The sequence below is a fragment of the Eutrema salsugineum genome, unplaced genomic scaffold (genome assembly GCF_000478725.1).
Source record: "Eutrema salsugineum unplaced genomic scaffold, Eutsalg1_0 scaffold_13, whole genome shotgun sequence".
In the NCBI taxonomy this organism is placed as follows: domain Eukaryota; kingdom Viridiplantae; phylum Streptophyta; class Magnoliopsida; order Brassicales; family Brassicaceae; genus Eutrema; species Eutrema salsugineum.
The window spans coordinates 5396598-5419452 of record NW_006256885.1 but is presented as its reverse complement, the minus strand read 5'-3'; the positions used below and the strand labels follow the sequence as shown (position 1 = coordinate 5419452).

General features: G+C 40.2%; 10 protein-coding genes and 1 non-coding gene across 13 annotated transcripts; 4 read left to right on the top strand and 7 right to left on the bottom strand.

The window, feature by feature from the left end:
* The first annotated feature begins 356 nt into the window (after positions 1-356).
* LOC18025269 (ankyrin repeat-containing protein ITN1) lies at positions 357-3037 on the top strand. Its single transcript, XM_006407276.2, has 4 exons — positions 357-527; positions 994-1497; positions 1577-1986; positions 2070-3037. The coding sequence occupies exons 1-4, from the start codon at positions 503-505 to the stop codon at positions 2898-2900; spliced, it is 1770 nt and encodes a 589-aa protein (XP_006407339.1). The 5' UTR covers positions 357-502; the 3' UTR covers positions 2901-3037.
* Positions 3038-3679: 642 nt separating this feature from the next.
* Positions 3680-4478, bottom strand: LOC18025268 (50S ribosomal protein L10, chloroplastic). The gene has a single exon (XM_006407275.2). It carries the CDS (start codon positions 4418-4420, stop codon positions 3911-3913), a length of 510 nt encoding a protein of 169 aa, XP_006407338.1. The 5' UTR covers positions 4421-4478; the 3' UTR covers positions 3680-3910.
* Positions 4479-4549: 71 nt separating this feature from the next.
* LOC18025267 (actin-related protein 5) lies at positions 4550-8445 on the bottom strand. Of its 3 annotated transcripts, none has more exons than XM_006407274.2 (11): positions 8274-8445; positions 8092-8162; positions 7604-7728; positions 7251-7295; positions 7043-7145; positions 6814-6923; positions 6554-6663; positions 6366-6456; positions 5833-6276; positions 5635-5762; positions 4550-5532 (listed from the first exon to the last, which is right to left on the bottom strand). In XM_006407274.2, the coding sequence occupies exons 1-11, from the start codon at positions 8372-8374 to the stop codon at positions 4686-4688; spliced, it is 2175 nt and encodes a 724-aa protein (XP_006407337.1). In that variant the 5' UTR covers positions 8375-8445; the 3' UTR covers positions 4550-4685. The 3 variants fall into 3 exon arrangements, with proteins under 3 accessions (XP_006407337.1, XP_024015723.1, XP_024015724.1); XM_024159955.1 differs by having other exon boundaries at positions 7604-7733; positions 8274-8344; XM_024159956.1 differs by lacking the exons at positions 8092-8162; positions 8274-8445 and having other exon boundaries at positions 7043-7150; positions 7604-7670.
* Positions 8446-8593: 148 nt separating this feature from the next.
* On the top strand, positions 8594-8665 carry TRNAK-UUU. Its single transcript has one exon. It is a non-coding gene; the product is annotated as a tRNA-Lys (tRNA).
* Positions 8666-8778: 113 nt separating this feature from the next.
* Positions 8779-10483, top strand: LOC18025266 (nascent polypeptide-associated complex subunit alpha-like protein 1). Its single transcript, XM_006407273.2, has 4 exons — positions 8779-8996; positions 9292-9376; positions 9729-9859; positions 9955-10483. Exons 1-4 carry the CDS (start codon positions 8940-8942, stop codon positions 10291-10293), a joined length of 612 nt encoding a protein of 203 aa, XP_006407336.1. The 5' UTR covers positions 8779-8939; the 3' UTR covers positions 10294-10483.
* Positions 10484-10636: 153 nt separating this feature from the next.
* LOC18025265 (protein ELC) lies at positions 10637-12185 on the bottom strand. The gene has a single exon (XM_006407272.2). It carries the CDS (start codon positions 12134-12136, stop codon positions 10943-10945), a length of 1194 nt encoding a protein of 397 aa, XP_006407335.1. The 5' UTR covers positions 12137-12185; the 3' UTR covers positions 10637-10942.
* Positions 12186-12606: 421 nt separating this feature from the next.
* Positions 12607-13243, bottom strand: LOC18025264. The gene is given in 3 exon segments (XM_024159709.1): positions 12607-12845; positions 12848-13077; positions 13079-13243. Coding segments are annotated over 3 exon segments (561 nt in total). The 5' UTR covers positions 13171-13243.
* Positions 13244-13852: 609 nt separating this feature from the next.
* Positions 13853-14766, bottom strand: LOC18025263 (Werner Syndrome-like exonuclease). The gene has a single exon (XM_006407270.2). The coding sequence runs from the start codon at positions 14675-14677 to the stop codon at positions 13997-13999; it is 681 nt and encodes a 226-aa protein (XP_006407333.2). The 5' UTR covers positions 14678-14766; the 3' UTR covers positions 13853-13996.
* A 1520-nt stretch (positions 14767-16286) lies between these two features.
* On the bottom strand, positions 16287-17067 carry LOC18025261. Its single transcript, XM_006407269.2, has one exon. It carries the CDS (start codon positions 17065-17067, stop codon positions 16411-16413), a length of 657 nt encoding a protein of 218 aa, XP_006407332.1. The 3' UTR covers positions 16287-16410.
* Positions 17068-18755: 1688 nt separating this feature from the next.
* Positions 18756-21300, top strand: LOC18025262 (dr1-associated corepressor). The gene is made up of 6 exons (XM_006407267.2): positions 18756-19057; positions 19771-19843; positions 19924-20017; positions 20262-20402; positions 20486-20543; positions 20639-21300. The coding sequence occupies exons 1-6, from the start codon at positions 19025-19027 to the stop codon at positions 21122-21124; spliced, it is 885 nt and encodes a 294-aa protein (XP_006407330.1). The 5' UTR covers positions 18756-19024; the 3' UTR covers positions 21125-21300.
* LOC18025260 (cysteine proteinase inhibitor 6) lies at positions 21246-22820 on the bottom strand. The gene is made up of 4 exons (XM_006407268.2): positions 22522-22820; positions 22038-22257; positions 21769-21914; positions 21246-21515 (listed from the first exon to the last, which is right to left on the bottom strand). Exons 1-4 carry the CDS (start codon positions 22720-22722, stop codon positions 21378-21380), a joined length of 705 nt encoding a protein of 234 aa, XP_006407331.1. The 5' UTR covers positions 22723-22820; the 3' UTR covers positions 21246-21377.
* Between the last annotated feature and the right edge of the window lie 35 nt (positions 22821-22855).

Here is a 22855-nt window from a genome sequence, read left to right as displayed (position 1 = left end):
ACTAAAAGAATATCAATTCTAGTTTCAAAAACCAAATTAAAACTATTCATCTGTGATGCTGCTAATCATAAGATAACCGAAATTCTAGAAAGAAAAACCAAACAAAAATTTGCAATTTACAGAGTGGACCCTCTAATCAGTGGAGTGAGTACTCGGTTTGTAAAGATTGGAGATTAGTTTTTTTTAATAATATTTCTATAATTATAAAATAATTCACAGGAATTTTGCGAAACCATAACTCGATAGAGGGCAATAACATAAAATATATAAAGTTGGAGATTAGTTTATTAAATAAAGGGGGAAAAGTAAGAAAAAGAAGCACATATTTTTATTTTAAGTCACGCGATTGACCACATGGAGATGAGTCTACCTTCCTCTCACTTTCCCATTTCATTCTCTCTCTCCTTCCCCAATTACATCTCATCACAACCCCCAGCAACATCTCTCTCTCCCTTCTCTTCTCTTTCTCTCTTCTCTGTTATAGCTTCGAGCTTCTTCACTCATGGCCAACTCATCCTGTGCAGATGGTAACCGATAATTTCCTGATTTTAGTTCACTTTTGTAGAAACATCCCTCCACTTTTCAGTCTTGTCCATACGATCTGATCCGAATATTTGATTATTGAATTTTCATACCCTGTTTGGTTTCTGCTGGGCTGTAAACACTGTTCTCATTTAGTTGTTTAGGCAGCCCTCAAATATTATTCCCTTGGGCTTTGGTAGTTGTTTGATTGTTTGCATGATTGTCGGAGAGAATATTCAACCGTTTCAGACATGTGATCTTCATGGTCCCTCGTCTTGTCTGTTGAATACCGAACCAACCCATATGCTTCACTTTGATTTTTGTAATCTCTATTATAATAATTGTAAATGATATAAACTTGATTGGTGGAATAATGAAATTTCTGTTAAATTCACATAGATGTGTGTATATATTCCAGATCCTTGAATTGACCTTCCTGGTTAGTTGAAATTGAGGTTTTTATTTTTTCAGGTGAAAGAGATATGGAGAAAAGTGGAATGATTCTACAGTCGAGTGAGAATCAAAATCCTATGTCAGATCCTTCACCAACACCTTCACCGTCTGCAACAGCCACTGCACCAGCTTTGGTTTTGTCTAATTCAGGCAAGAAGATGGACCAAGCCGGGAAGAAAAAGTATGTGAAGCAAGTCACGGGTCGCCACAACGACACTGAGCTGCACTTGGCGGCTCAGCGAGGTGATTTAGCAGCTGTGCAGCAGATTCTCAAGGATATTAACTCTCAGATGGAAGGAACTCTGAGTGGGGAAGAATTTGATACTGAAGTTGCAGAGATCCGAGCATCGATTGTGAACGAGGTGAATGAGTTAGGGGAGACTGCGCTCTTCACTGCTGCAGATAAAGGCCATCTCGATGTCGTCAAAGAGCTCTTGAAGTATTCTTGTAGAGAGAGCATTGCTAAGAAGAACCGTTCTGGATATGATCCGCTTCATATTGCTGCCATACAAGGTCACCATGGTAATGCTCCTCATCTCTTGGATCGGCTTTTGATAACAATGAAGTATACTTGTGAATTAAAAATAATTGTTTCTTGCAGCTATCGTTGAGGTCTTGCTAGATCATGATTCGACGCTTAGCCATACATTTGGGCCATCGAATGCAACTCCGCTGGTCTCTGCAGCTATGAGAGGCCATACAGAAGTTGTGAACCAGCTCTTATCCAAAGCTGGGAATTTGCTAGAAATTTCTCGGTCTAACCATAAAAATGCGTTGCATTTAGCTGCAAGGCAAGGGCATGTGGATGTCATTAAAGCTCTGCTCGTCAAGGATCCTCAGCTAGCAAGACGGATTGACAAGAAAGGACAAACTGCGCTTCACATGGCAGTAAAAGGGCAGAGTTCCGAAGTGGTCAAACTGCTGCTTGATGCAGATCCTGCCATTGTTATGCTACCGGACAAGTCTTGTAACACAGCGTTACATGTTGCCACCAGGAAAAAACGAGCAGAGGTATGCAACATCTCCCTGAGGGTGTGTGATTCATTTCGATATTTATACTTTGTGTGTTTTTGACATTTGGCATATTCTTGCAGATTGTAGAACTATTGTTGTCACTGCCTGATACCAACGCCAATGCTCTAACCCGGGAACACAAGACAGCACTTGACATTGCAGAGGGGCTTCCACTCTCAGAAGAATCTTCATACATAAAAGAGTGTCTTGCTCGTCGTGGAGCTCTTAGGGCGAATGAGCTGAACCAGCCGAGAGACGAGCTGAGAAGCACTGTCACCCAAATCAAGAACGATGTTCATATCCAACTGGAACAGACGAAAAGGACGAACAAAAACGTGCACAACATTTCCAAAGAACTCAGAAAACTACACAGAGAAGGGATCAATAATGCAACCAATTCAGTAACTGTTGTAGCTGTATTGTTTGCAACCGTAGCTTTTGCTGCTATATTCACAGTGCCGGGAGGAGACAACAACGACGGATCAGCAGTGGTGGTGGGCCGAGCATCGTTCAAGATCTTCTTCATCTTCAACGCAATCGCATTGTTTACTTCTCTGGCTGTGGTGGTGGTCCAGATCACACTGGTGAGAGGAGAGACGAAAGCTGAGAAGAGAGTAGTGGAAGTGATCAACAAACTGATGTGGTTGGCATCTATGTGTACATCGGTGGCGTTTCTTGCATCGTCATACATAGTGGTTGGGCGTAAGAACGAGTGGGCAGCTGAGCTGGTGACAGTAGTTGGGGGTGTGATAATGGCTGGTGTTCTTGGGACCATGACTTATTATGTGGTGAAGTCAAAGAGGACAAGGTCGATGAGGAAGAGGGTTAAGAGTGCGCGCAGGAGCGGTTCCAACTCGTGGCATCATTCAGATTTCTCAAACTCAGAAGTCGATCCCATTTTCGCAATATAAGATGCATTATAAATATATCATGTACATATATTGTATTGGTGAAAAGAGCTAGACTAGACGATTTTGTGTATAAAGCCTGACCATCAAAAGGCAAACACAATTGTCATAACTATTAAGTGTAAACACTGCTCAACTCATTATGTTCCAAAAATACAGTTAACCATCATTCTCTTTGTTGGAAAATTAATTCTTGAACCTGATGCAGAATCTGAACCAAGGTTTGCGGCTGCTTACGTTATGTATTTGTTATAGATCTCAAGCTTGCTTGGAGAGCATAAAACTAATCGAAATCAAGGAAACACCAGACACAACTTCTGTTATTATTTAACTTAGATTGAGAGAGGAGAGTAGTCGCAGCGCAAGTCATAGAGAAGTATTGATAAGCATACTGTTTGCTGATCCAAAAAACAAAGAAACGATGCACGGCTTGCTTTTTTTGTTTATATTGGCAGTTCTTATATGAACAAGTTCCCTTGTTCACAAGAAGTGGCACAGACCAGCTATTGAATAAGTTATCTACATGAAGTATAGACCTTGAAACTTGCAGACAAAGCCATGGAAGTGAAGGTTGTAATGTACAAATCAAATTGTTAGCCAAGAATTTGCGGGAACAATTCAGTGTAGACTGTTAAGAAACCAAATTGGTAGCCATGAGTTTCCGGGTATCCAATAGACTTCCGGAGAACAGCACATTTGAAGGAAAACAAATCAAGGGATGCAATGAATTTTGAAATACTTGAAACTTGTTAGATTCTACAGTAACACTCATTAAGCTAGCTGCAAAAGTGGAATTTCAAGTCCACAACAAGATTATTTCACCATTGTATTAGCCAATTTTCTTCTAAGATAACAACAGTATAACATGAAATCTCAAAAATTATTGTAACAAAACCAGAAACACTGGTCAGAAAATGAAGTTCAAAAATTATTTTGATTGATTGGTTCCCAAAGCACAAACACAAAGTGGATATTTCAGCTCACTGATAATTGAAGATATTGGAAAACTTCAACTATGCAGCACTCTCATTTTCCGACGCGGCTGGTGCCTGCAACGTATTGACGAGATCTAACGCCGGCCAATGCAAAGCGCCGAACATCATACCATAGACATCGGAGCGAGATGGCATCGTCTCAATAACCTTATAATCTTGAGGAGCGTACAATTTTTCCTCGAAAACGGCACCGCCTAAGTTATTGTCGAAGAGCTTCTTCTCTTTCTGGAAATTGATGAACGTCTTCAAAGCGGCAGGGATATCTTCGGTTTGCACGAAGATCCAAGCGTTCATACCCTTCATACATGGCTTCAGAGATTCCCATTTGGTTCCTTCTAAGGCTTTGTACACAAGAGTGTTCTTGGCGACGAGGAGCTTCGTATTGCTGTTTTCCCGGAGAATCCCACGGAGCTCTTGTAGCTGCTTGACGCTAAGGCCGTTGTAGTTGATTCCGGTGATGAAATGGCAGTTCTCGAGGTTTATCTTCGTCTTCCCTGCAACTAGCAGAGCTCTTCTGAGGCTAGACATCACTATACAAAAGGCACGATTCCAGAAAACTAAGGTCGAGATTCGAAATGAGAAATTTAGGGTTGAGGTTTACACACAATGGTCAAATTGGGCTATACAGAGATGGGCTATGGAAATGACAATTTGCTTTTTTTAAATAATTGTCCAAACAAGTTTTGGTTTCAATCTAAAACATCCTTTACTGAATTAGACAAATAACAAATAGAGAGCTACAATTTTTTTTAATCAAATCTATGAGTTGAATTGAATTCCACAATAAGAGTGATCACAAATTGTTGTATCGAATGTGGTATCTTCGAAGCCAATCTTCACCTTTCTCGTAGTCAATCTTGGTAAATGCATTCCGCAAGAAGTTCAAATCAGCAGCAAACGCAGATGCTCCACGCCACGCATCAAGCACTGGATCCATAGCTCCAACCACATATATGGTTGATCCACACGGTCTTATCATCCGTATCCCAGACTCCAGCCGCTCTTTCATCCCAGGGACAAGGCTGCACCCACCAGTCATCAGTATCGAACTCGTTAGCCTCTCCTCTAACTCTCTATCACCGTTCGGTAGCCTTCTAATCGATGCACCGCTCATCTCGTCTAAGCCTACTTGGTCAATGCCAACGAGGTTTGGATGGAACAAGATCTCGGGACACCGGAATCTTTCGATTCCAATCACTATCTTGTAGTCTTCCTCTGTCAATGGACGAGCGCGTTGAGCCTCCCCTGATGTCTGACTCGACTCTCCTTCTGCTTTCTGCACAAATGTCGGGTCGATTTCTTGAAGCCTGGATGATAAACGAGCCAACTCAGCCTCGTCTGAATCAGGTCGTTCGTCGTCTTCGTCGTGATCCTTGCTCATAAGTTTGTAGAGCTGCCAATCTTCATCTCTAGAACCAAACGTATCCTCTCCTTTGCCTCTATCGAAGGCTGCTGTTGTCAGCAAACGCATTCTTTCTCTCTGTGCTGCGCTTAGTCGTTCGCCTCGTCCAACACCACCAGACTTGTGATTCCCGTTTGTACTCGATCCATTTGTTTTCAGACGTTTCTTTTGCTCAACTCTTTCCAACACTTCCTTGTATTGAGCTCGCATCTCCTCTAAGTAAAACTCTGGGTTCTCACTGCAACCAGAATAAGATTGAGACAACAACGAAAATGATTACTCTTTCCTCCTTTTTTTTTCGCTTCCAAACATACATTAAGTAATGAATTTGGATACATACCGACGTCTTTCCTCCTCTAATTGATTTCTTCTCTCTTTTTCGAGTTCCTCCTCATTACGCTTTTGTCTAGCTCGTAGACGGCCCTCAGTTGTTGTTTTAAGAAATATCTGCCTCCTCTTGTCCTTCAGCTGCGAGCAAGAAATGAATTAACCAGATTCTCATATGAGTAGAGGATTACACAATGTTCCGGAAACAAACCTGCTCAGGTGTAAGCATATTGTCGGGGACATTCAAAAGAGGATACTTTTCATTATTAAGAGAATCATTGTTCTCTTCGCTCTCCTCTGGTTCATCCTTCGGCTCACCCCTTGCTTTCTTAAGCGACTGCGTCACTTTCGAAACAGTAGATTCTAGCTCTTGCCTGGACGCATAACCGGTGTCTGATAAAAATGATGGAATATCATCCTCTTCAACCTGGTCAAGTTGATTCACAAGGAAATGCAAGCTGCGCAATTCATTTTCCATTTCATTTATCTTGGACGATCTCTTTGCTTCAGCCATTTCTCGCAGCCTTTGACCTTGCTTTTCTCTTATAGCTGCCTTCCTCGCAATCTCTTCTTCTGATGGAGGAACTTCGATAGGAGGAGGTATCCATGGAAGCTGCCAATACCTTGTTTTCTCTTCAGCTTCTTTTGTTCCTTCCTGATCAATGACGATCATGTGGCTTTTTAGTTTGCTAGCGTCACAAACTACCTAAGAAAAGAAACGAGAGAAATTAATAATCAAATTACCTGGAATTTCCGAACTTCAGAAGCATAGTCAGGAGAGATATAACAGTGTTCCAACTTCAAATCTTCTGCCTTCTCCCATGTAAACCTAGACCTTTTGTGAAGTTGAACATGGAGAGAACAATATATTAAATCTTGAACTGGGGGGAATCACATTGAAATAGATATATAGATCAAGTGGAAGCACTCACGAATGAAAAGGGTACTTAAGTGACAGAAGCTGCTTTAAATAATCAGTGACATGATATCCACCAATGTTAGTTCGGCAGGATCCTTTATAAACAGGTTCTCCATCGACAAACTGTAACCAATGAAACCATGTACCAGATCAACACCAACAGATAAGCATTAACAGACCAATGGCTTAGTATTTTCCGGAAAGGAATGGGTTTAAGACAGAGAATGAACATGGTTGACACCAGCTTCATCCAATGTAGTCGAAGATACATACCGGAATAACATGCGTTGTGGTGAAGCCAGGACAGATAACAATTCCATCTTTTTTACATATCCCATGTAGTTGATTGTACTTATAGCTGAAAGCAGCATCTACTCCAAATGCTGTGACAATAGGAGGATTAAGGAATTTTAATGAAGCAATACATTAAAGGATTCGTAGTCATTATATCAACCATAAGACAATCTAATTCAGAAACCAAACAAAAAACATAGATTCGTACCAACTGCAGGCACTCCATAAGTCTCAAAGAGCAGTTCTGCCATTTTGCTACGAGATTGAACTGGGTTGCAAACACATTCTGTTATTAGAATTGGATGATCAATCTGCCCTGCCATTTAATGACATTAAATCAAGAGATAAAATTCTGGCAAGGAGTCCGATGAAACACAAAATCAAGATTAACAAAAAGAAAAAGATCTAAAACATACCACTGATCCATTAGCCCCCAAACGATCAAAGGCGAAGTCAAGAATCTAAACACAGAGGAAAATGAAATAGGTAAGTGCCACAGGTTCTTCATTGATTGCATTGACTAATGAGCACAAAGGCAGGAGGAATATCTCAGAGTTGCATTTTGGAGTTTGATCCAACATATAGAGCCTAAGAAATCAGAACAGAAACATGAAAGAATAGGCCTATGAAAGAACTTGGAATACGAGATAAAGAGCAGACGCTCACAAAAAGACAAGGCGGGAGCAAGAAAACTATGAAAAAAAAAAAAATGACAAATCATACAAACAAAAAAACACAATTCCTTGTTGAACGGGTTTAAAATGCGTACATATTCCATGATCTCGAATTGATAAACCACGTTGCTGTCAAAAGCCGAACGTGGTCCTGAGCGAGTGCAATCAAAGTACTTCATCAATGCAGGATCCTGGTCGCCAACAATAGTAACAGTTTCGCCTGTACTAAAAAGAAGACCACTCTATCACAGATGGAGACATCACGCATAGATAGATAAGAATATAGAAGCAAGACATCACGCATAGATAGATAAGAATATAGAAGCAAGGCAGTTAGAAAATAATTTTAAGCAAAATAAGCATAGTCAGACATCTCTAAATCGCAACGTGAGGTTCAAGCAGCTAAAGAGATTCAGCACTTCTAGTCAAATTAATTAGTAAGATCACGAAGAGGACGAAATTTGAAACATATATATCATTAGACTCATTGGTTACTCTAGCAGCAAACCAACAAAGGAAGCAATCAAAGAGGCATACAAGAGTTAAACACCGATCATTTCGAATAATGGATATATATCAAGACCTGTAGCTTTGTGGCGCGGTCTTTGCACGATATTGCGGAAAATTACACGAGGCTCAGTTTCTCCTGCCCACCTGAAAGCCGAGAGAAATTCAAAATTTAACACGATTTATATACACGTCAAAATCTGAAGTGCGGGTGAGCTAGAGATAGTAAGAAGGAATTAGGGTTAATGGTAAAGATACCCGATACGGAAGTAGGAAGCGCCATTATCGATGACTATGGGAACCGAAGATGGGAAGACATTGTAATCAGTCTGCCTACGTATCTTCGAAACGAACGGCATGCTTAGCTTCCTTCTGTTTCGCCTTAGTCGCCGTCGTCCGTCGTCGTCAGCTCCCGTCTAAGTAATACCGTCGGCTAGCGCTCCGGTGAGGAAAGAAGGAGATACAGATAGAGCTCCGTGACGTCGAAAAATATACAATTAGGCCCAAAAGCCCAAATGTCGAAGAGAAACCGACTCATTACTACAATAAATAAGATACTTAAGCCTAGTAGAACGTATGCCGTCTTAGCTCAGTGGTAGAGCGCGTGACTTTTAATCCCGTGGCCGTGGGTTCGATCCCCACAGACGGCGTAGAGTAGTATTTTTTTTTTTTGCGTTTGTCTTGGTGTGCTTTTCTTTAATTTAATAAGCCGACCAACTTTTTTTCAGCTGATAAGCCCAACGGACAGCGCATATTTCATTTCACATAAGTTTTTGGGCCTTCTCTTTGATTTTCCTCACGATAATAATTGACACTCAGCTCAGTCTTCACTACCACATAACAATTAGGTCTCTAGGGTTTTAGGTTTTCCGCACAAATCACTCTAATCTTCTCTCGTTCTTTCACTTCAATACACATATCATCATGACTACCGAAGAGAAAGAGATCCTCGCCGCCAAATTGGAGGAACAGAAGATCGATGTAATTACTTATCCTTTTCACACTCTCTCTCTTTCTCTCTATTACCGCGGTTTTTTTTTGTTCGTTATTGTTATCCTTAGTTTAAAAATAACTAGACTGGATTCAGATTTTTGATATGTTCGCGCCCAGATCTTAGTGTTTAGCTTCGTATATGCTAATATTGAAGCTATGAAACTTTAGATCTGAATTCTAAATTTTACAACTCCGTGAATTCTTTGGTTTTCCAATCAGATTGGCATAGAAATATGTCTGACTTTTTTTGTTTTGTTTTTGGATTGCTTTGTTTTTCTTGTAGCTTGATAAGCCTGAAGTTGAGGACGATGATGATAACGATGAGGACGATTCCGAAGACGACGATAAGGATGATGATGAGGCAGAGGGTAAGTCATCATGCTTTTAGCTCTTTCATTTAAAATTGTTCGTTTCCTTCATCAAAATACGATATGTTGTTACGGATTCTAGAATTTTGTTTGTTTACATATGGGGCAAGATTGGTTGATGCTCAAAGTATGTGTAAATGTGTAAGATAGATAGGTTTTTAAGTTGAAAAAAAGCTTGAAATGAATCGATCCATAGAATGATATTCTTTTGGGGATTATCCTTGCACTCTGTGAATCATATATACCAGAGACTCGTTGGTGGTTGAAAATATGATTCTTGTTTGTGGAACTAGGTGTTAACGATATTTCATTCTAGTTGAGTCATTATTGAGTTGTGATTCTGGTTAAACAGGACAAGATGGAGAGGGAGGAGGCAAGTCAAAACAAAGCAGAAGTGAGAAGAAGAGTCGCAAAGCGATGCTGAAGCTCGGGATGAAACCAATCACTGGTGTCAGCCGCGTCACCGTCAAAAAGAGCAAGAATGTTAGTGTTTTCTTTTGGACATTCACTTGCTTTTTTCATTGATTTAACACGATCACATGATTAATAAATTGTGGGGGTATTGCTTTGGAACACAGATCTTGTTCGTCATATCAAAACCTGATGTATTCAAGAGCCCTGCATCAGACACATATGTGATCTTCGGAGAGGCAAAGATCGAGGATTTGAGCTCTCAGATCCAGTCGCAGGCGGCAGAGCAATTCAAAGCTCCGGATCTCAGCAACGTGATCTCGCAGGGTGAGTCATCTAGTGCAGCAGTGGTTGAGGACGATGAGGAGGTTGACGAGGACGGTGTTGAGCCAAAGGACATTGAGTTGGTGATGACCCAAGCAGGAGTGCCTAGGCCAAGGGCAGTGAAGGCTCTCAAGGCTGCTGATGGAGATATTGTCTCTGCCATCATGGAGCTTACCACCTAAAAACCGAATATCATTTTCAAACTTAGATGTGGTTTAACTTGAGTTATGTGCCAGAGATTGTCGAAAAGTTTTCGGAAATTTTTGGTTTGAATGTTTTCTTGAAGCGATTTCCAATGTTGTATCAGTATAAACCTCATAAGTTATTGAATTTCAGTTTGATTTGATATCGAATATCAAGTGTTTGAGTCTACACAAGAGTTTCTGAGAAATGAGTTAATGAGTTAAGGATTATTATGTGTGTTTAGTTTCCTTCTGCATGATGGATGAACTATAAAGCACCAATCTCTTATGGAGAAGAAAGTCTGAGTGTCGAGTGTTCCAATTTCAAAAATACACACTAAGCAATCCCGAAACCAATCGATTCATTAGATAATAACGTTCATCACAAAGATCCCAAAAACATTAAAAAGTAGTCGTAGATCACAAAAGGAGATGACACTCCTAATCCCAAACTGGACAAAGTAGAAAAGGCTTGATCCATTTTAATCTGTATGTGCACAGCTATGTAGATGTATATATAGTCTATACACATTTTTAGTTCAAAATCTTTAGAGAGGAACCATCACAATATAGCCACATAATCCTCCTCAAAGGCGTTGATCTTAGACTATATAAAGAGGCATTGTGACACAGCATCCAGCAAAAATAACTAGGAATGTAACCTGCCTGCGATAGCTGCAACCTGAGCCTCCATCTGTGCAGCCCTAACTTTAGAAGCCGTGGCTCTGTGGAAGAACTGTTCCCTCGACAACAGCCTCACATTCCTCAAGTACTGATCAAACGGAACCACCCCATCTTGAAACGACTTATCCAAGGCATAGATAGCATCTTCAATGGCTAAATCCAAAGCAGTACACTCTAACATCTGCTTGGAGAGTGTGTCACCACATTCAAAGGCCTTATCCACGTCCAAATCAACTAAATTCATCGTCTTGCCTTGGTTCTCTCTAACCCAAGAGTCTAGAATATCAGTGTTCATGGAGATAACCTGTAACTGCTGTTCAAGTGTTTCTTTCTCCCCCACCATCTCCTTGAGACCCCTGTTGAGCTCTTCCTCTCTTCTCTTCAGCGCGGCTTGCAAGCTAAGTAGCTCTTCTGCTTCAGCTTCTCTAGCTCTCCTCATTGAAACAAGATCGCCGTGAACCATCTCCACCATCTTATTGATCGCGTTCTTCTTGTAAACCTCCGCCGCATCATCTGATTGCTGCTGGTGGTGAACGTGCTGCACCTGCACCCTTCCTCCTCCGCCGTAGGGAGACGGCGGGAACGGTCTGGACAATGACTGATCAGCCGGAGGAGGCCGCGTCAGTGGCGAATCGTACGAAGGCGGAGTCGGTGAAGGCGGCGGTTGAGGACGGCGTCGCGAGTAGAGAGGCGGATCACGAGCAAATGCGGCGCTGAGATCGGAGACCAGATCTACGAGATTGGAGCTAGGGAAAACCCAATTCTGGAGATAAGGGAGAGAGACGAGACCAGAAGGAGTGACATGAGCGTGAGGTCGCTTGATGATCATATCAGCAGTTGGATTAACATAGACGCAAGGAGGATGACGAGGGTAAGACTCGAGTAGCCAGATGATTACAGGGATGTTGTAGGTGACTCCATGAAAAGGCATCGGGATCGTCCCATCTGCTTGAAGGAGATTGACTGAGCGGCCATCGTTGTGCGTAAACGAAGCAGTTTTGGGCTCTAAGGAAGGGTAAGCAGATATTAGGTTAAGGAGATGTTGGCGGATCAGCCACTTGGTGGACTCGTCGTAGGGAACGGAGGAAGGACCGCGCTGAGAGAGCACGGAAGAGAGGAATTGCTGGAATTGCTGCGGATTCGACGGTGAAGGAACCATCGCAGTTAAACGATGTCGGCGAGGGAAGTCCAATTTGATGAAGGAGAGAACGACGAAAGGGAAAGAGATTTTTGCTTACAGAAGAAGAAGAAGTAATGATGTTCTTACGCGTCGTTAAATCTAATTACTCTTTTGCCCTTGTTCTGACCCGGTTAGCGTACAAATTTGGATAGAGCGGTTTAATTAGATTAATCCATCAATTCGGTAACCAAAGCGATAGTTCTATTCATAGTCATACTAGTCCTGGATTAACAAAAGGAATTTTATTTTTCCTCACAAACTAACAAATGAAAGATTCAAGAGATACGCAACATTGCATTCCTAATTGATACGGCCTTTTTTCAAATTTCCAATAAATTTAGAGATAGTCATACTAGCCACGGATTAACAACACGAGTGAATAAACAGTTTCTTTTCCTCACAAACTAACAAAAAAAAAACGCAACAATACATTCCTTTGTCACTTCTTTTCAAACTTCCCAGAGACGAGCCCAAACACCGAGCTCGGAGCAAACATAAACATCCAGTGACGCCTGAAGTATCTGATCAAGGCAAAGGTCGTAAACGCTCCAATCACTCATGCTTATCTCCGGATCTAGCCTCACTCCTTGGTAACCCATACATTCCTGCACAATCTCTTCAAACGAACAACCCCTCATGCTCCAGCCTTGCGAATCTTGAACATAGTTCCTTATGTCAAGAAGCTGCCTCGTGCTAGCTTCTCTGCGTCCTGGTGATTCCAGACGCCGACGAAGATCATTTCTGGATCCAAGAGGAATCTGCGGAGCTCGTCGGGGACACGGTCACAGTGAGATAGCTGGATTATTAGACATCGTTTACCCACACATAACTGGAGAGTGTCTGCTGGAGGATCGTCGTAGTAGCTAGGCGGCGGCGGAGGATCGTCGTAGTAGCCAACCTGTGAAGGATCGTCGTCGTAGTAGAACGGTGACGATCAGCTCGTTTCCAAAGAAATCGACGGAGTGCTCTTGGTGAGTAGAGTAAATTGCGACGGTTCTTATCGTCGGAGCCATTTTGAGCTTTTTTGTTTTGCTTTTTTTCTCTGATTTGAGAGAGAGGAGAGAGGGAAACGAAATCTTTTGTCTTGTTTATCGCTCCCGGAGGATGTTTGTACCTTAGTGTATGTAGCCGGTGCCCGGTGGTGCTTTTTAGGTTTTGTACTTCCACCACGTTTTCACCGTTGATCTTTGGACGCCTTTGTACAGTAATAATCGGACGGTCAAGAATTGTGATGCATGTACTGTCACATCGTCAGTCCTTTATTATACACGCAAGTAAATTACTGAATTTACAGCTGCGAAATTTCATTTTGATTTGTTAGAAAAGGGTTTAGGTGACGAAATGGAAATTATATCAAAGGTAATATTTTGATGGATGTTTTGTATTGGATTAGTTGATTTGATTCTCGATTCCTTAGTTTGATATAAATGCTAGTATTTTCGTAATTTCAACACAGCTTAGGATAAATTAAAATAAATTCTGTTAAAATATTCGTTGACTATTCTATTCCATGTAAAGATACCTTTCTATCCTTTTCTTAATTCGTTTGTTTAAAATAGACTTTACTCTCACCAAAATTTGTTTGGATAAGATAGGCAAATATTGTACGAAGGGTGTAGTGTAGTTACATAGTTTCTTTTGCCTGTATACGCATCAAATTTGTAATCAAAAGAGATAAAAATAATAGTAATATTCTTAGCTACTACTTACTACTCATATATGGAAGAAGAAAATTAACGAGAAACAACAGTAACTAGTGTCTTTAATTTATTCCCACAGCCTAACAAACAAAGAAGGATTAAAAAGGGAATCGAAACATAATAGCTTTGATGCATTTATTCAAACTTGCCATAGACGAGCCCGAACACCGAGCTTGAAAGAAACATAAGCATCTACTGACGCCAGAAGTACCTGATCAAGGCTAAGGTAATCAACACCCCAATCACTCATGCTTATCTCCTGAACTACCGTCACTCCTGGATAACCCATACACTCCTCAACAATCTCCTCGAACGAACGACGACTCAGACTCCTACCTGCTGAATCTCTGACATAGTCCTTTACGTCCAGAAGCCTCCCAATTTCCAGCTGATGTCGAGACCGTTCTAGCCTTCGCGCATCTTGAGGATTCCAAACGCCGACGAAAGTCGTCTGTGGATTCGTGAGGAATCTGCGTAGGGCAAGGGGGACACGGTTACAGTAAGACAGCTGGATGATGATACACCGTTTACCTACGCATAACTGGAGAGTCTCCGCTGGAGGATAGTAATTACTCGCCGGCGGAGAATCATCTGAATCGGAGTGATAACCTGCCGGTGTCCAGTAGACGCCGACTCCAACGAGGAGAGGGCGACGAGAGCGAGAACGAGAACGACGGTGGTAGAAGATGACGTCTTGAATCCATCGCCTGATGACCAAGGGAGTCTCGGTTACGGTGACGACCACATCGTCTCCAAAGAAATCGACAGAGTACTTCTGGTGACCTCTGTACCTTTCGATGGTTCTGATCGTTGGAGCCATTTTGTTTTTTTTTTCTCTCTGAATTGAAAACTTTTCAAGGAGAGAATCAGAGAAAAAAGAAAACAAATTTTGATCGATGATGTTTCTTCTCTTTTCTTTTTTCTGCTTATCGTCTGAGGAGAAATTTATTACTATTAATTTGTACTCGTACTCAGAGGAAATTTTCACCGTTGATATTTGCGCACTGGAATTTTGACGGTTGAGATGCATGTAGCCAAGGCTTAGCGCCTTAGCCCATCGCATCCGTCATCTACTCCAGCCCTATATAATGATTTGATTTCTTTACTTTTCTTTTTCTTTTGTCTCGGCAATTATGTACTAATTTAAATTCACTTTTTAAATTTGGAAATCTACTATGGGAACCGAAAGAGTTTTGATGAAGATTTCCAAATTTAAGAAGTTAAAGAGAATATTTTCGTATGTATATAAGATTACGTTTGTTAATGGATTAGTTTGTTAATTTGGATATACTCAAATCCAGTCCAAAATTTGCAAACATTAAAATCGTATATATGTATACTAATGGTACTAATGAAATACTAACTTCACATCCTTCATTCACTGCTTAAAAATATCCGGCGAACATTATACAAGCTGACGTCCTTTATTCACCTTCCAATGTTTCTTCTTCTCCCTTTATTATTTTTTTTTCTTGCAACGTCCATCTCCATCCGACTTCCATGTCCGATTGGATTTTCTCTTCTTACTACTTTCCATGTCCATTTATTATTGTTTCCTGCCCAAATTAAACATACACTCATTCAAAAGTCTACAACAGATAAAACCAATATCGATAAAATCATTGAATTTTTTGAAGCAATTGATGGAGAACAATAAAAAATATTGTTTTCCATCAATTGTTTCAAAAATCTCGATGATTTTTGCTATATAATCGTTCGATGATTTTTTGCTATATATAATCGTATTTATCCTCTTCAAATTGTATCGGTTTATATATTAGATGCATTCATGCTTTATAATTAGGTTTTAAAAAAAAATTATAATATTATTACTATTAGTAGATTGAATAATCATTTGTTACATTTTTCTTTAAATACGTATATCCTAAATCTAGTGTAGGCTATTAACTCTGATTTGTATGGGTTTAGCTTTAAGTTGAGGTTTAACGCATACCAAATTAAAAAGATTGAAACAATTAATTGATCAAGAGCATAGGGTTATGAAAAATATGTAATCTACTTACACCTATCGTAACACATACCATTTTTAGCTTCATAACCAATCTAAAGATACCATTGTCCCCCATCGCATCCATTTTGTTACTACATCTTATATTTTGCTCCTAAACAATCATATGACAGACATATACTTTGTATCAATATAGAGCGAAGAGGAAAACCTACACAAGATTTGCAACATACATTCCTTTGATACCTTTTGAAATTCGTTTCTACCTGATTTTTTTTTTCGGCGATGTCATCTTATTTTGATCAGCCCAAAAATATTTTTGATAAAGATGTGAAAAGTTAAACCATTTTCCTATTGATTAAATTGGTTAATTTTCGATTCATTAGTTTGATGATAGAATGTGATATCTTTGTATATCATCTTATGATTAGAAACAAACAAACAAAAAAAAACAGGGAAAAAAGATGGATCAACAAGTGAAAAACAGCTGAATTGTTTTTTTTAATGAGGAAAAAAACCGCTTTGTATCCTCATAAACCCTAACAGGATAAGCAACATTGATTACATTCCTTTGATATATCTTCTCAAACTTCCCCTAGACTTTCCCAAACACCGAGCATGCAGCAAACATAAGCCTTTATTGACGCCTGGAGAATCTGTCCATGGCTAAGGTCGCAAACCCCCCAATCAGTCATGCTAATCGCCGGATCTAGCCTTACCCCTCGATAACCCATACACACCTCAACAACCACCTCAAACGAACAACGACTCAGGCTAAACCCCTCCGAATCCACCACGTACTGCCTAATGTCCACAAGCTCACCGATTCCCAAACCATGACTTGATTGCTCCAGCTTCCTCGCGTCTTGACCGTTCCAAACTCCGACGAGCGTTATCTTCGGATCGACGAGGAATCTGCGGAGGATTCGGGGGACACGTTCGCAGTGAGACAGCTGGATGATGATACACCGTTTACCCAAGCATAACTGGAGAGTCTCCGCCGGAGATTCGGCATAGTATCTACCGGAATAGTACCCGGCCGGTGTCCACTGGACGCCGACTCCGACGACGAGAGGTTGATTGTAATGCGAGCGGCGATGGAGGAAGACGGCAGTGCGGATCCATCGCCTGATGACGGAGGGAGTCGCGGTTACGGTGACGAACAAATCACTTCCAAAGAAATCGACCGAGTACTCATCGTGAGTATTGTAACGTGTGACGGTTGTGAGTCTCGGAGCCATTGATTTGAATCCCAATGGGAGAGAAAAAGAGAAGAAGTTTGTCTTTTGTTATCGTCTGAGAGTATTTTTAATTTGACCTAGGTACTCGTGCTCTATACGCTCGTTTGCTCAGAGGAATGATCACCGTTGATCTTAATTTGTGAAATTTGGATGGTTCAGATGCATATAGGGCAGGGTTTAGCCTATATACGACGTCGAGGAGACACGCCTTCATCGGACTCCAACCTCAAAATATTTACTGATTTGATTTCTCTCTTTTTGCTATTTTGTCGGCACTCGGCACCTTTAAATTTTTACCTTCGCGGAAAAAAGATTTCAAATATTTTGACCAAAACAAACAGGTAAGAAATTCAAAATTTAAATCAAGGAGAATATATCACCAAAAAAGTGAGAGGGAAAGTATTTTCGGTATATTTTCTTGATTGAATGAATATTTTCAGTTAATGCCTAATGGATTAACTTCGGAGGATATGTATCTTCCTAAATCTGACGTGACTTAGTAGATGGATAGTTGACAAAAAAAAAAAAAAATGGGTGTAGGTTCTTCGTTCGAACACGTTTACTGCAACATTTAACTATACTTAAGTAATCAAAATCCAAAAATATCGGCGATTGATCATCGGTTATTTTTCTATGAATTCAAGTGGACGAGTTTGCACTGTTAAGAATTCCATGTTTAGACTAAATCCTCAACAAATTAATCATTAATATTTTGCGTGGAAGGAGAAACAAAAGAACAAGACGGTTCACATTTAAATCGAATATAGTATTGCGCCATGACGTACTCGGTATGCTTTTTTGGTACGTCGCGTTTCTCTGTCGAACATGATCAAAACGTAATACATGGGTCTTTCGCTTGTTCTATGAATGCTTAGTGATAAATTTGTAAAAATCCATCCATTTACTAACAGCTAATTGTAACATACCATTTAATTTCCCCCTCTATAATCAATCGTCTACATATGTATATCATTGTTATATCACCTTCGACAGTCGAGATTTGTGAGATACTCAATTTCCAGTCAGGATTCATATGACACGCACGCTTTAATCAAACACATAGTCACATAATACTATAACATTTTCTAAAAACTACATTTTCTGAAGTTTTCTAAATAACAAGACATTGATTAGTAGAGAGTGCAGAACAAAAATTTTCAGTTCACAATATCTGCAAACACTACACCCCTTTGATAATTTATCTATTTTCCTAGTTTGAAAAAAATATTACTATCGTAAATAAACCCTGTAACATAGTTACTTTTGTTATTCCGTAAACTGAGTATTTTTGTAAAAATTACGGATATACTTCAGTAAAACATGTTAATTCTAATCTCAATAGTTTTAAAAAGATATAAAAAACCGGGATAAAAAAATATATAAAAAATAGTGACTGAAATCGCCAAACAAATATATATTCTGGTCAGACAGATGTGCCAACAAATATACAAGGATGCATTATCCATTTATCCTATGGAAATGTCTCATTAAAAAAAATGTAAGAGTAAGAATAAGCCTGTCACGAGAAGACTTTTCAGTTATTACAATCCAATAATGCCTTCCTTACTACGTGTATGGCTAGATCTGTTTAATCCGACTTGTCAGTGTTACAAGTAGTATATGTGATCCGTCGTATATGGTTTATAAGTATAATAACTAACATTACTTAATTTAAACATGTCGTCGACCTATTTTTCCTTTTGACCCAAATCTATATTTTAATTTATTTTATTTCTATCGGGGAGATTGTAACAAGGAAACCGCCGTCGCCGGATCTGGTAGTGTGCGTATCCGTGAAGTAGCCGAAGAATTACTTTCCGATCTTAGAAAGGAGCTTCTGTACATAAGAGTTGGCCTCGATTTTTATCAGAAGGGTCTGTTTACTTTTTTGTTTTTTCTTTTGTGTGGTGGTTTTGCGTTTTCTCCTTGGACGGTTTCTGGATTGGGATTTCAAACCATGAGGAAGAAGCTCGATACTCGGTTCCCAGCTGTAAGTTTTCCGTTTTGAATTGATTATCTCCGGAATTAAAGTCCAATTTCTCGAAAATACTTGATCTGTTGTTTTTGGATCGATTTTCCAACACTGTTCTGGCTAAATCCCGTGTTCCTAGACGAATTTTAGATTACACCTATCTCATTTCTGGCGAATTGGTCTTCTCATCTGACCTGTCAATCAATTTCCCACTATTTTTTGTGTGTGTGTGGCTGTTCTGATATATATCCTCAAGATCCGCTCTGGAATGTTTCATATAAACTGATGAATCTCTCGATTATGTGAGGAATTTAGGTGACTAGTGCTCAAAACGTGTTCTTAATCAAATTTTTTTTCGTTATGGAGACCGGATTATTGTCCTGGTTGAAGCTGTAAATATTATATTAGAATTGCTTTTCACTTAATTGATACTTCCAGTTTGTAAGATAGATTTTGTTAGCATTTGTTTTTTTACGATTTCACAAGTTAGATATAGTGTTGATGATGGCTAACTTTGTCTGAGTAGAGGCTAGAATACACATACGTATGGTTATTCACGGAATTGAACTTTCCGTTTTGAGTGTTATCGTATCCTGTTTATGTTTTAATCGATGACTGTACTGAGCACACTTAGCGGTTCTCATTTTTTTCCGTTTTCTTTGTGATTCGCTTAGTGGGGGCAGTGTTTCTTGCATCTTATAACTGTGTTTGTTTTGATACCCAATTTTCAGGCTCGTATTAAAAAGATTATGCAAGCTGATGAAGATGTTGGCAAGATAGCTTTGGCAGTGCCTGTCTTAGTTTGTGAGTGATCTTACTATTGTTAATTTCATTTGAAAGGTTGTTATACCTTTTTTTCTAAATTTCATGTTCTATTATTACAGCGAAATCTTTGGAATTGTTCTTGCAAGACCTTTGCGATCGTACATATGAGATTACCCTCGAAAGAGGAGCCAAGACCGTGAGCTCACTGCACCTGTAAGCAGTAGATTCCTTAAACTTCGTTTTTTTTTGTTTCACTCTGCATGATGTTGTTAAGTGGAAGAGCTTCCAACTCATAGGCCATATTTTGACTGCGTCCAACACCGAGAGGATGTTGTTGATGTTATAGAACTTTATACCACAAATTTGGTATAAAGTTCATTTCTTATGCTCTTCTTCTTCATATGATTTTGGTGATACTACTGCATCCACGTTTATTAAAGTGTTTTGTTGTTTACAGAAAACATTGTGTGGAAAGATATAACGTGTTTGATTTTCTGAGGGAAGTTGTGAGTAAGGTGCCTGACTATGGCCATGCGCAAGGGCAAGGCCATGGGCAAGGTGATGTTACAATGGATGATCGCAGCATCTCCAAGAGAAGGTTGGATCATTTAACTCCATATATTCTGGCTATTTATTTGATAAGCTTGTGTCAAGCTGATGCGAAATGGTTGATTAAATCAGGAAGCCGATCAGTGACGAAGTGAATGACAGCGACGAGGAATATAAGAAAAGCAAAACGGTGAGCATTTTGTCTGGTCCATTCATTTTAGCGTCTATTCGTCTGAAACTCTCTCTGATCCATTGGATTGTTTTGTATTGTGCTAATCATTGCAGCAAGAGGTTGGTAATGCTAAGCCCAGTGGCAGGGGTGGTAGAGGGAGAGGACGAGGAAGAGGTCGTGGTGGACGAGCTGCCAGAGCGCTCGAACGAGAGAATCTGAATCGTGAGATGGAACTTGGGACCAACATGGCGGAACAGCCACCTCCTCAAGACAGTATCCAGATGCATGTGTCAGAGTCATCACCCCAAGAGAATGAGAAGAAGGATGTCGATGGTGGCATTGCAGCATCAAACGAAGACACCAAGCAACAACTTCAATGTCCAAAAGAAGGCATTGACTTTGACCTCAATGCTGAAACTCTCGACCTAAATGAGACCAAACTGGCACCAGTCGGAGGCACAGAGACTGCCACAGCGACGGCCTCAGAGGAATATCCGGGCTGGCCTATGATGGAGTTGGGCAAAATAGATCCAGCACAGCTTGCAAGTTTGGGTAAGAGGATAGACGAGGACGATGAAGATTATGACGAAGAAGGCTAAGGCAAAGCAGAACAATAGGACATAAATAGAGTAGCAGCATTTAGCGGTTTGTCTAGAAAATGCTTCTTCTGTCATCAAAATCTTTTTCATGTTTCCATTTATTGTATGAATCAAAAGATTGTACGCCCTTTAAAAACTTATTTTATTTCTCCTGATATGTTATTTAAGGGTTCATAGTTGCATCAGAAGTTATAATATCTTACAGAGACTACAGAGCAAGCAAACACTCAATATACATTAACAGAGGAGAGGACTAGTCATGGTGTTGCTCCATGTGGTTGAGATGAAGAACACCTTCATGGTTCTTGTGAACTTCCACCTTGAATTTTTCCTCCTTTTCTCCTCTCTTCAACTTGAGAAGCATGTTGAATTTTGCAGCCTCGCCGGTGACCTGAAACCATAGTTTATTTCATTGATCATTAAATCTTGCAATCACAAACTAGGACACCAATTCGAAACTAATGTGTTGCTTAAAAAGTTTTGCTACTTCCTAAATTCAACACCAAATCGGATTCACTTGCACCTGATTTTGTTTACTCGCAATGCTTAAGATGAGTTCTTGCAAACACTGACAAGTACTCTAATGAAATCAATGGCGGATAATATTAACAGTCTTCAATTAAAGATTGAAAGCAAAGCAATACCTCAGCGTTAGCATGCACAACCTCCTGAAGTTCATAGGGGAACAAGGAGTTCGACCTCTGCTGGATGGTCTTGACAGCATGCTCAGCAACGTGCTGCACTTCTGGATCATCTCCTGGAACTTCCCTCCATCCAGATTCATGTTCATCTGATCCACACAAAAACCGAATTCTCATGATCAAATCTTACTTAACCACAATCTTTTGCTTTACTACATATGTATCCCCCGAAATTATCAATTTCCTAATCAGTTTATTACTCAGATTCATACCTTTCTTGCAGCCAAGGTCGGAGGGAGTAATGGCAGGGGCATCACTGGCAGGCTTGAACTCCTGTAACTCCTTAAAGTTCAACCATGGCTTCACCCACACTTTCGCTTCGTAAAGCTTCTTCTTCCCAGCCTCGACGATCTCCAGAGTCAGGTGATGCAGCGTACCGGCAACAACTTGTTCCTTCGCCTTCACAACTCTCGCAAACTCGAGCAGAGCATTCTACCAGGGGAAACAAACGAATAAACGAAAACGTCATCCAAAAAATTAAGTGACTCCAGCGACACATAATCGGATACATAAACACTCGCTGAGATCTACACTTAGCCAATGGATAACATTAACAGGCAACAACGATGTCCGGTGACTGAAAGCGAGATCAAACAAATTACACTAATCGCGCTCCGGATCAAACAAAAATCACTAGCAGAAACACATCGAGACGATAAAGAGAGAAAAAATCGAAGATGATGAGAGAAATGGAACCTCCTTCTTGTTATGCTCATCGACAGCGAAACGAGCGAGGCTCTCGACCTCGTCACTGTTCTGGTTAACAGGTACATCGCGAACGCCGCCGAGCAAGGCCATATCTTCGTTGCAGAACCCTAAGTCACTTGCGATCAGAGAAGAAATGAAGACGGAGAGAGAGAAAACGATGAAGAAGAGTAAGAAACGGCTTTTCATCATCTACCTTTTTTATTTTACGTTCGGTGCTGTATTTTTAGATATTTTCGTGTTTAAGTCGTCGAAATGTCAATTTTGCGATATTTTGGAGTCCGTGACCCGCATAAAGCTGTCCAATTCCGTTTTGGTTTAATTT

What these genes read in the sequence shown, in the direction of transcription:
- LOC18025269 (XM_006407276.2), top strand. Translation starts at nt 503, where the DNA reads ATGGCCAACTCATCCTGTGCAGATG. An exon ending in TGCCATACAAGGTCACCATG is followed by an intron (nt 1,498 to 1,576) that starts GTAATGCTCCTC and finishes TGTTTCTTGCAG; the next exon opens with CTATCGTTGAGGTCTTGCTA. An exon ending in CCAGGAAAAAACGAGCAGAG is followed by an intron (nt 1,987 to 2,069) that starts GTATGCAACATC and finishes ATATTCTTGCAG; the next exon opens with ATTGTAGAACTATTGTTGTC.
- LOC18025268 (XM_006407275.2), bottom strand. Translation starts at nt 4,420, where the DNA reads ATGTCTAGCCTCAGAAGAGCTCTGCTAGTTGCAGGGAAGACGAAGATA.
- LOC18025267 (XM_006407274.2), bottom strand. Translation starts at nt 8,374, where the DNA reads ATGCCGTTCGTTTCGAAGATACGTAGGCAGACTGATTACAATGTCTTC. An exon ending in TTATGGAGTGCCTGCAGTTG is followed by an intron (nt 6,924 to 7,042) that starts GTACGAATCTAT and finishes CTATTGTCACAG; the next exon opens with CATTTGGAGTAGATGCTGCT. An exon ending in CTTAAGTACCCTTTTCATTC is followed by an intron (nt 6,457 to 6,553) that starts GTGAGTGCTTCC and finishes ACTTCACAAAAG; the next exon opens with GTCTAGGTTTACATGGGAGA.
- LOC18025266 (XM_006407273.2), top strand. Translation starts at nt 8,940, where the DNA reads ATGACTACCGAAGAGAAAGAGATCCTCGCCGCCAAATTGGAGGAACAG. An exon ending in TGGAGGAACAGAAGATCGAT is followed by an intron (nt 8,997 to 9,291) that starts GTAATTACTTAT and finishes TTTTTCTTGTAG; the next exon opens with CTTGATAAGCCTGAAGTTGA. An exon ending in CCGTCAAAAAGAGCAAGAAT is followed by an intron (nt 9,860 to 9,954) that starts GTTAGTGTTTTC and finishes TTTGGAACACAG; the next exon opens with ATCTTGTTCGTCATATCAAA.
- LOC18025265 (XM_006407272.2), bottom strand. Translation starts at nt 12,136, where the DNA reads ATGGTTCCTTCACCGTCGAATCCGCAGCAATTCCAGCAATTCCTCTCT.
- LOC18025263 (XM_006407270.2), bottom strand. Translation starts at nt 14,677, where the DNA reads ATGGCTCCAACGATCAGAACCATCGAAAGGTACAGAGGTCACCAGAAG.
- LOC18025261 (XM_006407269.2), bottom strand. Translation starts at nt 17,067, where the DNA reads ATGGCTCCGAGACTCACAACCGTCACACGTTACAATACTCACGATGAG.
- LOC18025262 (XM_006407267.2), top strand. Translation starts at nt 19,025, where the DNA reads ATGAGGAAGAAGCTCGATACTCGGTTCCCAGCT. An exon ending in ACCGTGAGCTCACTGCACCT is followed by an intron (nt 20,018 to 20,261) that starts GTAAGCAGTAGA and finishes TGTTGTTTACAG; the next exon opens with AAAACATTGTGTGGAAAGAT. An exon ending in AATATAAGAAAAGCAAAACG is followed by an intron (nt 20,544 to 20,638) that starts GTGAGCATTTTG and finishes TAATCATTGCAG; the next exon opens with CAAGAGGTTGGTAATGCTAA.
- LOC18025260 (XM_006407268.2), bottom strand. Translation starts at nt 22,722, where the DNA reads ATGATGAAAAGCCGTTTCTTACTCTTCTTCATCGTTTTCTCTCTCTCC. An exon ending in ATGAGCATAACAAGAAGGAG is followed by an intron (nt 22,258 to 22,521) that starts GTTCCATTTCTC and finishes TTCCCCTGGTAG; the next exon opens with AATGCTCTGCTCGAGTTTGC. An exon ending in TTGTGCATGCTAACGCTGAG is followed by an intron (nt 21,516 to 21,768) that starts GTATTGCTTTGC and finishes CTATGGTTTCAG; the next exon opens with GTCACCGGCGAGGCTGCAAA.